This window comes from Solanum pennellii, chromosome 2, assembly GCF_001406875.1.
Source record: "Solanum pennellii chromosome 2, SPENNV200".
Classification (NCBI taxonomy): domain Eukaryota; kingdom Viridiplantae; phylum Streptophyta; class Magnoliopsida; order Solanales; family Solanaceae; genus Solanum; species Solanum pennellii.
Window position 1 is genome coordinate 48,666,248 of NC_028638.1, and position 14,104 is coordinate 48,680,351.

General features: G+C 29.6%; 2 protein-coding genes across 2 annotated transcripts; both read left to right on the forward strand.

Moving 5' to 3' along the window:
• The first annotated feature begins 1,862 nt into the window (after positions 1-1,862).
• LOC107010883 (probable F-box protein At4g22030) lies at positions 1,863-3,227 on the forward strand. Its single transcript, XM_015210147.2, has one exon. The coding sequence runs from the start codon at positions 1,863-1,865 to the stop codon at positions 3,108-3,110; it is 1,248 nt and encodes a 415-aa protein (XP_015065633.1). The 3' UTR covers positions 3,111-3,227.
• A 7,368-nt stretch (positions 3,228-10,595) lies between these two features.
• On the forward strand, positions 10,596-11,846 carry LOC107010110 (probable F-box protein At4g22030). The gene has a single exon (XM_015209368.2). It carries the CDS (start codon positions 10,596-10,598, stop codon positions 11,814-11,816), a length of 1,221 nt encoding a protein of 406 aa, XP_015064854.1. The 3' UTR covers positions 11,817-11,846.
• The last annotated feature ends 2,258 nt before the right edge of the window (positions 11,847-14,104 follow it).

Sequence of the window (14,104 nt, forward strand, 5' to 3'; positions counted from 1 at the left end):
CCCCAATAGAAATTGATATTATTTTATTTTTAAAAAATAAAAATCTATTCCATCCTATTTAATCCTCCACTCCTAATTTTTATTTTTATTTTATGTTTTTCTCATTTTGGGTGTTAGATATACACGTACATATATTTTTAGGAAAAAAATTCCACTAGTGTACCGAATATAACATAAATAACTAAAAAATTTAAAAAGTCTTGTGGCGGCAAGTAAAAGTATTTTCAATATGTATATCTAAACACTAAAAATAAATTGAAAGCAAAGGGTTAGTGGGATGGATAGAATTATTTTTTAAGAAAATAAAATAATATCTGAATTAGTATTTAAGGAGGGGGAGGAGATGAAGTAAAAAAACGAAATACTTTTATAAAAGAAATTTAAACAAAATAAAAACTTTAAAAAATGGTTTTTAATGCTAATATTATTTTATAAAAGAAAATATTATCTTTTTTATAATAGTTTTTAAATAAAATAAAATAAAGAAAATATTATTTTTTATAATAGTTTTTAATTTTTAATTTTAACTAATACTAATAATTTAGTTATTCTTTGTCAAGATTAAATGTTGTCTATGTGGAGTGTGATGTGAAAATTCTTTAAAATAAAAGAGAGAGTGTATTACACATATCATGATGAGAGTGGTATAAGAGAGAGAGATGTGTTTCTCAAACTAAAAGTGATAATTTAGGTATGAAACTTAAACTTTCAATAGTTTAGGTATAAACTCAAAAAAGGTATAGTTTAGGTGCGTTTTTGACACTTATTTTTTAAAATTCAATTATTTTCCTCAAGTACTCAAGGATATATAATATAACCTCTTAGGATAGAATGACTTACTTCAACAGAATAGTGGTACTTCACATACCGCTAAACTTTGAAATCACTCAACGACAATAAATTACACAAAAAAATTTAATTTGCAAGAAGAAGAGAAAAAAATATGGTTGGAAAATAAGAGGAAGTCCCTATATGTATTGCAAGAAAAGGTAGTACGAAAAAATATTTTTTGTATCTTATATTAAAATCATGACCTTTTCGAGAAGTCACAACACTTTTGAAAAGTCACAACTTAACCAAAAAGTTACAACTTTTTGAAAAAGTCATTACTCTTTGGAAAAATCACAACTCATAGACAAATCACGACCCTTTGAAAAAAGTCACATCTTATCGGAAAACTCACAACTTATCGAAAAAGTCAAAACCTAAGTAAGTGATATTATAGTAATTTAACATTGAAGTTAGGAGTTCATGTTTTTAAGGTAATATAATATAATAATAATATAATTATACACAAATTATTATAATTAATTATATTAATAAATTGTATATTTTTTTCTCATCTATTTATTATTTATTGCTATTTGCTACTGATTGGTTAATAAAGTGAGTCTACTTGTATAAGTTTTTCATTAACAAGAATAATTCTTAATTTGACGAAATTAATATGGTTCACTCTTTAATTATATATATGCCAAGTATCATCAACCATGAAATACCTAATTGGATACACGGATTAAGAGTTGATCAAAGGTCTTAATTATATAATTTTCCTATATTGAAAGTCAATAAGAGTAAGTACAATCAGGCCTAGCCAAAATAAGAAATATTCTTCTTAGCCATGTTGTACCCATTCAATTCAAACTTTGAATAACGTATAACATACTATTATTTCCCCTTTTATAATAATCCAGTCAAATCAATCTTATTTCTGTTAACTACTATCCCTATAATAATAATAATAATCTATCTATATATATACACGTCCCATGTTCATATCATAATAATATTCATAAATCAAAAACTCAACTTTAGGTTTTGTCCTCTTTGTTTTTCAATCAATTAATATCATAACAAAAACGATGACAATCGTTCTTCAATCGTCTAATTTATTGAATTCATCAACATCATGTAGAAGGGGATTGATTAGAGGGAATACTAATATCCCGAATAATCAGACATTTAAAATCTCTCTGCCAAAGCTTCAAAGAAGAGCTAGATTAGCACAGGAACAAGAGTTGATTAGTGTGTTCTCAACAAATGGTAGCCCCATTGAGAAACGAATTAGCCCTTCAAGAAGAAGGGATCCACTGATGATCGAGAAGCTTTACGCGATCAAGGAGGCAGTTGCGGATAGAGTGGAGATGCATAGAAATATTGGGGAACAGAGGAGTCAATGGAACAGTATGCTTTTGACATCTATTAATGGGATTACTCTAGCTGCTGCTACAATGGTTGGAATTGCAGCTACTAGTAGTGCAGGTGATTCTGTTTTGGGACTAAAAATGTCTTCCACTTTGATGTATTTGGCTGCTACTGGTATGTTGGTGGCCATGAACCAAATTCAGCCATCACAATTAGCTGAAGAACAAAGAAATGCAGCTAGGTTGTTTCAGGCTCTGCATAACCAAATCGAAACAACTTTATCAATTGGTCACCCTTCGAGTGTTGATGTCAAAGAAGCTATGGACAGAGTATTGGCTCTTGACAAGGCTTATCCATTACCACTTCTTGGAGTAATGCTAGAGAAATTTCCATCTTCTGTGGAACCTGCTGTTTGGTGGCCTCAACAACGTCGAAGGCAGACTAAAAGGGTCAACGACAATTGGAATGGATGGAATGGTAAACTAGAGGAGGAAATGAAGGAAATAATGGGAGTATTAGGCAGAAAAGACCAAGAAGAATATGTTAGGCTGGGAGAAAAGGCCTTGAAATTCAACAAGTTTTTAGCCATGTCCGGTCCATTGCTCACGGGCTTAGCAGCAGTTGGCTCTGCATTTGCAGATCATTCTCATCATGGATCATGGGCAGCCAGGGTTGGAATTGTTGGTGGCGCGTTGGCAAGTGTAGTTAACACATTAGAGCATGGTGGACAAGTTGGAATGGTATTCGAGATGTATAGGAGCAACGCTGGTTTCTTCCAGTACATGCAAGAATCTATTGAATCAAACTTGACAGAAACAGAAATGGAGAGAAGAGAAAATGGTGAAGTGTTTGAATTGAAGCTGGCTTTGAAATTAGGAAGGAGCTTATCAGATTTAAGAAATCTTGCTGCTGCTTCTTTATCAAAGGGAGAAGAAATCGACGAATTTGCTAGCAAGCTTTTCTAAGTTTCAACTGTTTCATGTCTAATGCATTGGCAAAATGCAGTAGTACATATTAATGTTTATGCAAATAGGACTAACTCATTCTTTGTAGGAGTTTACAAGTTGCACAGTAAAGGGCAAGCTTGTATGATTCTTAATTATTATTTTTTGACTCTATACAAGATCCTTTCAATTGTTGACTCTTTCTTTCTATTCAAATGTTAATTGCTTATAACAGTTACTCATCGATCAGTTCATCAATCTCTTTTAGTTCAACTGTTTTCTTTGACTTCAAACTTTAATTACGCATTGAAAATGAGAGAACCAAAACACATCCTGTGTGCTTCACTAGTGACCAACAGAAGACTAAGTTTGAAACTTCAAATTAAAAAAAGAAAAGACAAGTGGATATGTGATCGACTGAGTATAGAACTTGACGGGCGTGGTGAAACTGCGTGGCCTCTATCAGAGGGCAGGGCGTTTTAAAGAGAATGACCGATAGACTTTCAAGTTGATGATAATTAACTTTTGAAGATGGGGAAGGAGGAGGGCTAGCTCAAGAAAGCGGGTCAAATGATTCTAGTCTGACAAATATTTGAAGAAGGGCGGGCTGATGAGGACGGGCCAAAGGAATGATCACCCTTAGGTCAATCTCACATCGGGGAGGTCTTTACGAGGCATATTGCCCGTTTATGTAGTCTGTAAGTCATAACACAAATTCACATTGTATGCACACTTTTGTGTTATAAATCAATAGCTCATGCTTTAGTCGTTAGAGTGTAGTGGTTGGTTGGGTAGTATATACTAATACAATACCCCTCCAGTAATATTTCTTAATTTAAATAATTTATTATCTTTCAAATAAAATATATGATAGAACTTAATTTATGTCGATAAACCGTTTTAAAAGTATTTGACTGGTTCAAATAGGTTATCACCTTCAAATTCTATACGTTATTAATTAGCTCATATCCAATGTAAACATTCATCCGCAGGCGGCCAACGGCTGACAAATATTTTTTCAATTTTAGAAAAGTACTTCTGAAAAATAATAATTTGTGTTAGGTAAATTTATTTAAAGAATGTTCTTCTTAAGCAAATTGTGTTTGTGCTAATTTTTTTAATAAGTGTTTTTAGAGTTAAATAACAAAAAAAGGCAAGTATATCGATATTCTCTTAATATTAAAATTACTTTATAGAGAGAAATTATGTTAAATATCTATTCCAAAATTTTTATTTTATTTTTATTAAATAAAATTAAAATGTACATGTTCTAATTTTCTATCAATATTAAAGGAGTACCTTTTTGGGATGGCTAATTTAATTGTTTTTTTTCTTATCTTACAAAAATATTGTTGTTATTTTTTCCCCTAATTCTACAAAATAATACGTAAAATAATGTATAAAATAATAATATATTGACATTAACACTATAAGAAAATTATGAATTACATGAGGATTTTCCTAAGAATTAATATAAAATTTGCAGGAAAATAACTTTCTTGCGAATTTAAATGCTAATCCCAGAAAAATTCCCACGTAATTCAAAAAATTCTTGTAGTGTAAGATAACATAAGTATAAAAATAATAAATAAAATTCTTAAAGTGAAACTTAACAAACTTATGAGATATGTTAATTAACTAATAAAAGATATACGGGTATATATATATATATATATATATATATATATGGAGGAATAGTTTAGTCTCGAAAAAGATAATTTCTTTTTGCTTCTGATTTGATTTTTTTTGGGAAGTAGAAATTTTTTACCTTTTCCTCAACATTTATCATGTAAAAAACAATTTTAATTTATTTTTGCTTCTGATTTGATTTTTTTTGGAAAGTGAAATTTTTTTAACTTTTCATCAACATTTGTCATGTAAAAAGCAATTTTATTAATTTACCTTAATACATGATTCTTTTTGAAAAAAATAGTTTCTTATTACTTTTGACCCGTTCAACAACAATGTCACATACTCTTAAGTCTCTAAGGCCTTTAGTAGGCTATGAAAGAGTTGTTTAAAGAAAAGAATGGGCTTGCGCACGAAAAATGGTATAGATTAAGTGGATTTAGCCCATATATGCATACGCATGAGATATACATAATACATGCCTAAAGATAATACGCTTCAACTTCTTAACTGCTATCTCTGTCAATTATTATTTGTCATGATTTTTATTTTTAAAGTTAAATTATAAAAATTTTGAGTAACATTTTAAGATATATTTTTTCATCATATTGATAAGCAAAAAAATTGCAATTTATAGTACTTTTCATATATTTTTTGATATATATATTTTTTGTTTAAAATATTGAATTAATATAATCTAATTTAACTTTGAGAATTAATCAAATTGACGTTGGAAAAGCGCAACATGACAAATAAAAGTAGACCGAAGGAGTAAATGCCATCAGTTTTTCACTCTTTCAGGTACCTTCTTTTACTTTTTGTTTGAGGTTGAACGCGTGTTTTAGTGGTAGATAGTTTAATATTCCATTTCTTGAGAAATTACTTTTATGTGTGAAATGACCAACTTTTTCCTTTCCCTCACTGTTTCCTGCTTATTATATGTTCTAGGAACGATTAGTATGGTCCCCGATGCTAACGGGTGAGATTTTTTGGTGTATTTGAGCCTTTTGAGTTGAATTATTTTGAAATGACTGACTTTGGTCAATATTTTGTGATCCGAGCGTACGATGAGGGTTCTATTAGTTTAATTGAGTTTGGTTTAGTAGAGTGGTCAATTATAGTCCCAAGACTTTATATCGTTGATTTGGATATTTAGGCAAAAAGTTAAGTTCTTAATCTAAATGAGTTTCGAGGGGATATTTTGGCCATAACAATATCTTTTTTTTCGAAGTCCAACGTTCTCATTGATTCCGAAACATGTTTTATAAAGAATTTTCACTATTGATTTGTGTTAATAGAATTCCTAATGGATTTCGAAGATTAAAAATATATTTTAAAGGTTGCTAATCGATGCACAATTTTAGGGACAGAAATATAGACTTTTAACGACGGAAATCCTCATTGTTCTCTAAAGCAGGAGTACAGGATTTCTATTTGTATTGGTTAGCATTGATATAATTGCAACTTCCTTCGTGTTATGTCCAGTCATATTTAAAATAATACATGATCAAAGTGAAAAAAGATAAAATAAAAAAATGGAATTAATTAAGTATACGCACTTCCCATCGCATATTACATACGTAAACCTTTAATTTTGAAAATAAATATATGCAGCTTATATGTTTATTTAACTCTTAAATTTAAATAATTACAATACATTAATATACATTCTAAGATTATATATGTTGATATTTATCAAAGCCAATGATCTAATCAAAGGCAGATTCAAAATTTCAAAGTTGTGGGTGTTATACGTTATGTTCATCAAATTGATTAAATATTAACTTATTTTAGGCCTTGTAAATAGAAGTTCGGAGCCTAAAGGGCAAAAAAAAATTGGAAAAAATTTCAAAGGGGTACATTAAAAAAATTCTAACCAAAAGGGCAAACTGTAGCGATTTATTTTAACGGCGTTAAGCGAAATCACTCCTCTAGGAGCGATTTATTATTATTTTTTTGAAATCACTGCCTTGGCAGCGATTTTTGTTATTCTTTTTTTTTTAAATGGAAGAAGGTTTTTTTTGGGCAGCGATTTCATTGGGCTTTTTATTTTTTAGTTGTGTATTTTAAATCGCTACCTTTGCAGCGATTTTAATGAACTTTTTTTAAAAAAAAAATAATGTATTGTAAATCGCTGCCTTTGCAGCGATTTTAGTAAAAAATATTTTTTTTTAAAAAAAGATTTCAAATTTTTCCATTTGGATGCATGTTTGTCTTGTTGAAGCACTAATCATATGTTGTGAATGTTCCAAATCAAATTTATTGGTTGTACAATTTTTTTTTAAAAAAATAAGTTCATTAAAATCGCTGCCTTTAAAATACACAACTAAAAAAATAAGAAACCGAATAATCGCTGCCTTGGCAGGATTTGTTAAAAACAAACCTTTTCAAAAACAAAATAAGAAATCGCTCCTCCAGAAGCGATTTTGCTTAACGCCGTTTAAATAAATCGCTACATGAGTAGCGATTTTGCCCTTTTGGTTAGAAATTTTTTTAATGTTACCCTTTTGGAATTTTTTTCCAATTTTTTTTGCTCTTTAGGCTCCGGACTCTTGTAAATAGCAACTTGGGACGAATTTATTTTGTTATTCATCCTTTTAGTTTATGAGATAAATAAATTCAACAAAAAAAATTATGATTTTGCATAAAGAATATTTTTTCCCATAATATTAGTATTTACATAAAATAAGATATATATATATATTCCATTTAAATTGCACTCCGCGAGTTTTCTTATTCCAAAAAAACTCAATGATGACATAATTATTTATATTTATAAATATTTCACGTTTTATATAACAAATTGAATATAAAGAGCTCGCACAATTTCACATATATAATTTCAATGTCATAGACGAAGTATTGACTCATACTAACTGAAAATCTAAAAATGCCAAACAGAAATCAAATGTGATTTCAGTAAGATTTTTATGTTATAATTCATTGCAATACACATTTTATTTTATAAATTAAAACTTTCAAAAAGATTTAAATTATCACAGTTGAATTTTTTTATACGCATCCAAATGTTTTAGATAATGGAACAAAGAGTAAGAGAAACCTATTGTCGAGTTTCTGAAATTTAGACGAAAGAGTGGAGCTAGTAAGAACTAGTTGGAAGAAGAAAAATATTACACCCTCATCCTAATTTCAACACTTTTGAAATTTATTTTCTAAAATAAATCTTAAATACTTGTGTGACTATAAATTATTTCATTAAGGTAAACTAATAATTTATAGTCTAAAATAAATTTTAAATGTTTGTGCGACTATATAAATTATTCCATTAAGGTAAAATTAATAATTTAAAATTTAGTTATTTTTAATAATAAAAAGACTACATTTTTGAAAATCGACTAAAACGAAAAATATGTAACATAAATTTATGCTTAAAATAGAAAAAGAAGAAAAAAAATCAATAAAAATTACAACAAAAATATTAGCAAATTTACGTCTATATAACATAAAAATGTAAAAAAAAAAAGATAATATGTAGATTATTTATGGGGCTACTAATACGGAAATAAAATTTTACATAAAAATTGTGCCTCATTAGAATCGAACAGGCAACGTTGAAGTTCAAAACATGAACTTTCGTCACTGGCACGAAGCATTTACTTGTTGTTGGGGTGGCAAATTTAATATATATTGTCAATATATATATATACACATAAATATACGAAGTATCAATCAAGTTCACTATGTGCCGTGACACCCCCTCTCTAACACGTAGATCCGCCCCTGATTCTAATATGAAGGTAAATATAGTACTATCATAAAATCGATCCTCCAAGTATGAGTGTAGTTCCAATTATGCAATGGGTTCTTAACCCTTTATAGTTTGTATAGTAAAATATCTATCATTAATCGATCTTATATAGTAAAGCATGCCAGAATTATGTTCATGAAAGTACAAAAAGTGAATTATATTGAGAGAAATGATGTATTACCACCTCTCTTTGATATCATCAATCATGGGTCATATGTGCGTTAGCTTTGAATAAGAGAAATAATATAGTATATATAATAGTTTATTATCACTTTTATTTATCATGTTATATTTTTCGAAAGTTAATTTGACTAATTTTTAAAGTTAAATTAGATTACATTAATTCGATATTTTTTTTTGAAAAAAAAATAGATATTTAAAAACTATACGAAAAATAATATAAATTATAATTTTTTGCGTATCAATATGATAAAAATATATACCGTAACATGTTGATCAAAGTTCTTATAGTTTGACTCTAAAAATGGAAATTATGACAATTAATTTTGGACGGAGGAAGTAGTAGGGTAAATACAGGGGCGGAGCCAGAATTTTCAACGGAAGGGTTCAAAAGTTATAGAAATAGGTACATGAAATAGCCGAAGGGGGTTTAATATCTATTATATACACATATTAAATTATTTTAACTATATCTAGATAATATAATTTTCCGCGGTGGCTCCGCCCCTGGGTAAATATTTATCCTCTTAAAATCAAATTAATTTAGTTTATTATGATTAATTAATTCAATAAAATGAAAATATATAATAATTAATCAGGATCAATGGCTAGTTATATATGTTTAAACACATATATTTATTGACCAAGTATAAGTATTCGATAAAAAAATGCTTTTAATGACAAATGACATTACAATTGCCACGGTTAACATCTATTTATTACAGTTTACCAAAGAAGTCAAAGGAATTGATTATTTTAGCGAATGTTGTCTGTATAAAATATGTATTCAAATAGTCAGGTCAGCCTTTGACACTTTGAGAATCAGTTATAAGCTAGCTTTTAGTCAAATAAATATTTGACATATTAATATTGGCAAATATGGTCCTTACAAGTTACATCCCAAATCAATATTCTCAACATCTCATATCTTTATCTTGTTGGTATTAACATGAATTTTTCAACATTGTTTTGTATTTATTTGACATAATGTGGGATTTTCGATATTTGTTTTGAAGTTGGTGTCTTTATCTTTACAAGGCAGCGATAAGATATACGTACATATCATCCTATCCTGAACTTATTTTTGAGAATTTCATGTTGTTGTTATTATATTTACTATATGATAAAAAATTAAAATAGATAAATACTATAATACTTTTTGTTAGGAAACAAGTTTCATGAAAATTATATGATGAAGAGGAAATGTGGTTTATTTTTAAGAGCTTCAACATGTAAATGTTATAAATTTAAACAACCCCTAAAAATATTCACATAAAAAGTTACTCTCTTCGTTTAAAAAAAAAAATGATCCTATTTTCTTTTTATTCCGTTTAAAAAAGAATAATTCATTTCCTTTTTTGGTAACACTTTAACTTTAACATTCCACGTGACATGTGTAAGACCACAAGATTAAAGAACATTTTGGTACATTTGACATAACTTTAATTTAGAACCACACGATTAATTTTTTATTTCTTTTTTTAAACTCTGTTTCAAGTCAAACTAGACTATTCTTTTTTAAACAGATGGATCGAGAATAATTCTTTCATTTTGTTGGTGTTGAATATATTATCTTAGTAGAGAATAATATTTCCAAGCAAATGAAAATCCCAGGGTTTGGCCATTTCAAAATTCATACCCTATAAAAGTTTTTGTTGAAAGTCAATGTCAAAGCAGCCTATTATGCTTGACAACAAAGGCAAATATCAAATATTGTGACTGCGCCAAATTAAATTTACCCATTCAATTCCAACTATTAACAAACAAAACTATAACAGTACTACTCATGCACCAACTTCCCTTGTATAAATCTCATCTCTTTACCCTTCTTTTGCCATAATAACATAACATATAAACAACTACTACATTCATTTTTTTTTCCTCCAATTTTTTCAAAGTCTAGCTAATTAATCATTCTTTTACAATATATGGCAACTCTTCAAGCTTCAAGTTTCTTGAGATTGTCTTGTACTAATGCTAACTCATCTTCATCTTCTCGAAAACGAACAGCAAAGATTAATATTCCCAACATTCGTACCAACAAGACCTCTCTCCCTATGCTAATATCAGAGCATGAACAATTCACCATCCATCCAATGGAGGAACTAGTGCTTAGTCCTTCAAGAATATTAATTCATGATACAAATCAGGATCCCCTGGTTATCGAGAAGCTTTACGTTATCAAAGAGGCAGTTGCAGATAGAGTGGAGATGCATAGAAATATTGGAGAGCAGAGAAGCCAATGGAACAGTATGCTTTTAACATCCATTAATGGAATAACTCTAGCAGCTGCTACAATGGCTGGCATTGCAGCTACCAGTAGTGCAGGTGATTCTGTTTTGGGACTAAAAATGTCATCTGCTATGATGTATTTGGCTGCTACTGGCATGTTAACGATCATCAACACAATTCAACCATCCCAGCTTGCTGAAGAACAACGCAACGCAACAAGGCTCTTCCAAGATCTGTATAACCAAATCGAAACAACTTTATCAATCGGTCACCCTTCGGGTATTGATGTGAAAGAAGCTATGGACAGAGTATTAGCTCTTGACAAGGCGTACCCTCTTCCTCTTCTTGGTGCAATGCTAGAGAAATTTCCATCATCTGTTGAGCCTGCTGTTTGGTGGCCTCAACAACGTCGAAAACAGAAAAGAAGTGTCAATAATAACAATTGGGATAGTAAACTAGAGGAGGAAATGAAGGAAATAATGGGAGTGTTAGGCAGAAAAGACCAAGAAGAATATATTAGGCTAGGGAAAAAGGCATTGAAATTGAACAAGTTTTTAGCCATGTCTGGTCCATTGCTTACAGGCCTAGCAGCAATTGGCTCAATGTTTATTGAATCTGATTTGGCTTGTGATGGATGTAATTGGGCCGCTATGTTAGGAATTGTTGGTGGAGCATTGGCGAGTGTAGTTAACACAGTTGAACATGGTGGACAAGTTGGAATGGTGTTTGAGATGTATCGAAGCAACGCTGGTTTTTTCGAGTATGTGAAAGAATCCATTGAATCAAATTTGATGGAAACAGAAACGGAGAGAAGAGAAAACGGTGAAGTTTTTGAAATGAAGGTGGCGTTGAAGTTAGGAAGGAGTTTATCAGATCTGAGAAATCTTGATGAAGAGTTTGCAAGCAAACTTTTTTAAGGTTTTAAGTAACTGTTTATTGTACAAGAGTACTAGGGGTTAGCTAACTCATTCTTTTCATTCAATTGTATAATTATGAAATGACTTGATTTATTCGTTTTATATCTTATTTATTTGAATGAATCTTCTCTTTAAGCTTATAAACTGCTTTTCTGAATTAGTGACGTATGCAACCAAAAAAAAAAACAATTTAAAGAACTAATTACCATAAGATATATATATATAATGCTAAAAGAACACAAGCATATTAATGCTTCATGCATGACTTGTTTCTAAAATAAATATCGTTTGATTGGCCTTTCGATATAGTAAATCAATGTATGAAAATCAACATAATATATATTATTAAATAATAATAATAATTTAATGCACTTGGTGTTTTAAGGAGAATTGGTATTGATATTAAATCCAACATAGTTAATACGTATGATATTTGGTTAGTTTTTTCCCTTTTTCGAGCTTCCTTCTTATGTATGTATATAATACCGACATAAGTTGGTGAGAAAATTTATAATCTATGCAATATAGAATAGAAATAAGTGCATTAAATAATAGTACCTCGATAAAAATATTAGAATGATAAAAATTAACTCTCTTAATAATGAACAAACATATTTTTTACTAAAAGTAAACAAATATTTGAATTATACATTTGAAAAAATTTATCTTGATTAAAATTTTATCTTAAATAATTACTTTTTAAATTCTTTGGTGTTTTCACATCCAAAAAAAACAAAATATTCCACGTTACAATCTTTGATGTAAGAATTGTACAATTCTTACATATTCTTACATCACGAGAATTTATTTATTCCCTTAAGCATCGCAGATAATCTAAAATATACCGTAGCCACATGCTTTCTTTTTCAGCAGATAACGTAGAAAGTAACAGATTACTAACGACATATCTTGTGAAGTAATTATCTGAATTCTGAAGGGCTATTTGAGGAAAAACACACAAACAGTTACTCTCTCTGTCACATTCGGAACATAGAAATCAAAACAATTAATTTTGACAATGAATTCAGGTATTCAATTTTAAAATATTTTAAAGTAAAATTTACATAATTAAAAATCATATATAAAAAGTATTACAAGTCATAACATATGACAAAATTATAATTCGAAAAAATTGTGTAACCCTCTAAATAATAACGCCTTCGCATAAAAATATATTGTATGTATCATTGTTTTTATTTTGTAATCATAAATTTATATGCATCCTTTAATTTTTTCTTTTTTTTGGGTATCATGTATTACTAAATTGCATTCACCAATTCGTAATATATCCATAAAAAAGAAATTGCATGTCGATTGTCGACAGTTCAGATCACATGACCATGATATATCCATAGCCTATAAGCATATAAAAGATGCTGAGTCAAAAAATTGTCTAATTTTCAGTGCTTCAAAAATGTGGTCGACTTTTAATGCTATTACGTATTATAAAGAATAAAGTCCTGTTTGTTTATGCTAACTGCTAAGGTCGTCCGTCCCATTATGGGATGGGCTACGGGTATGTCCCCTATTAAGACTGGTCAACGGAACGGGACCGTTCTGGTACTGTTCCGGTTCGTTTCGGTTCGTTCCGTTTCGGTTGCCTACGGGATGGGACGGGATAGTCTGAACCGGTACATGGAACGGGACGAAACCGTGATTTCGTACCGATGTACCGGTACCGGTTCATCCCGGTTCATTCCGGTTCCATTCCGGTCCGGTCCGGTTCTGGTCCGATTTATTTAATATATATTAATTTTTTTATATTTTATATTTTATATAATTTATATTTAATTTAATTTTTTTAAAATTAAAATTTTTATTTATTTAATATTTACAAGATACAAGTTATAAATATAACTTATAAAATAAATATTAATGAATATAAGTAATAACTTATAAAGTATAAACTTTAAAAGAGTTAAATTTTGAAAACTTTATTAGACTTTACTTGCAAACTTAACAACAACAAAAAAATTAATAAAATATCTTTAAAATAAACTTAAGTAAAAATTATAGTATAAATTTAAAAACTATTAATTTATACTTAAAAAATAAAAAAAAATAATTATATTTTCGTAATTCCAAAAAATATCGTCCCGTTAATTCCGTCCCGTTCCATCCCGGTCCGTTCCGGTTCATTCCGGTTCCATCCCGGTATATAGTGGAACAGGACGGAACCGATGAATCATCCCGGTAATTCCGGTCCGGTTCATCCCGGTACCGATCAACATACCGGTCAACGGGTTCCGGTCCGGTCCGGTACCGGTTCATTCCGGTCCGGTGAACCG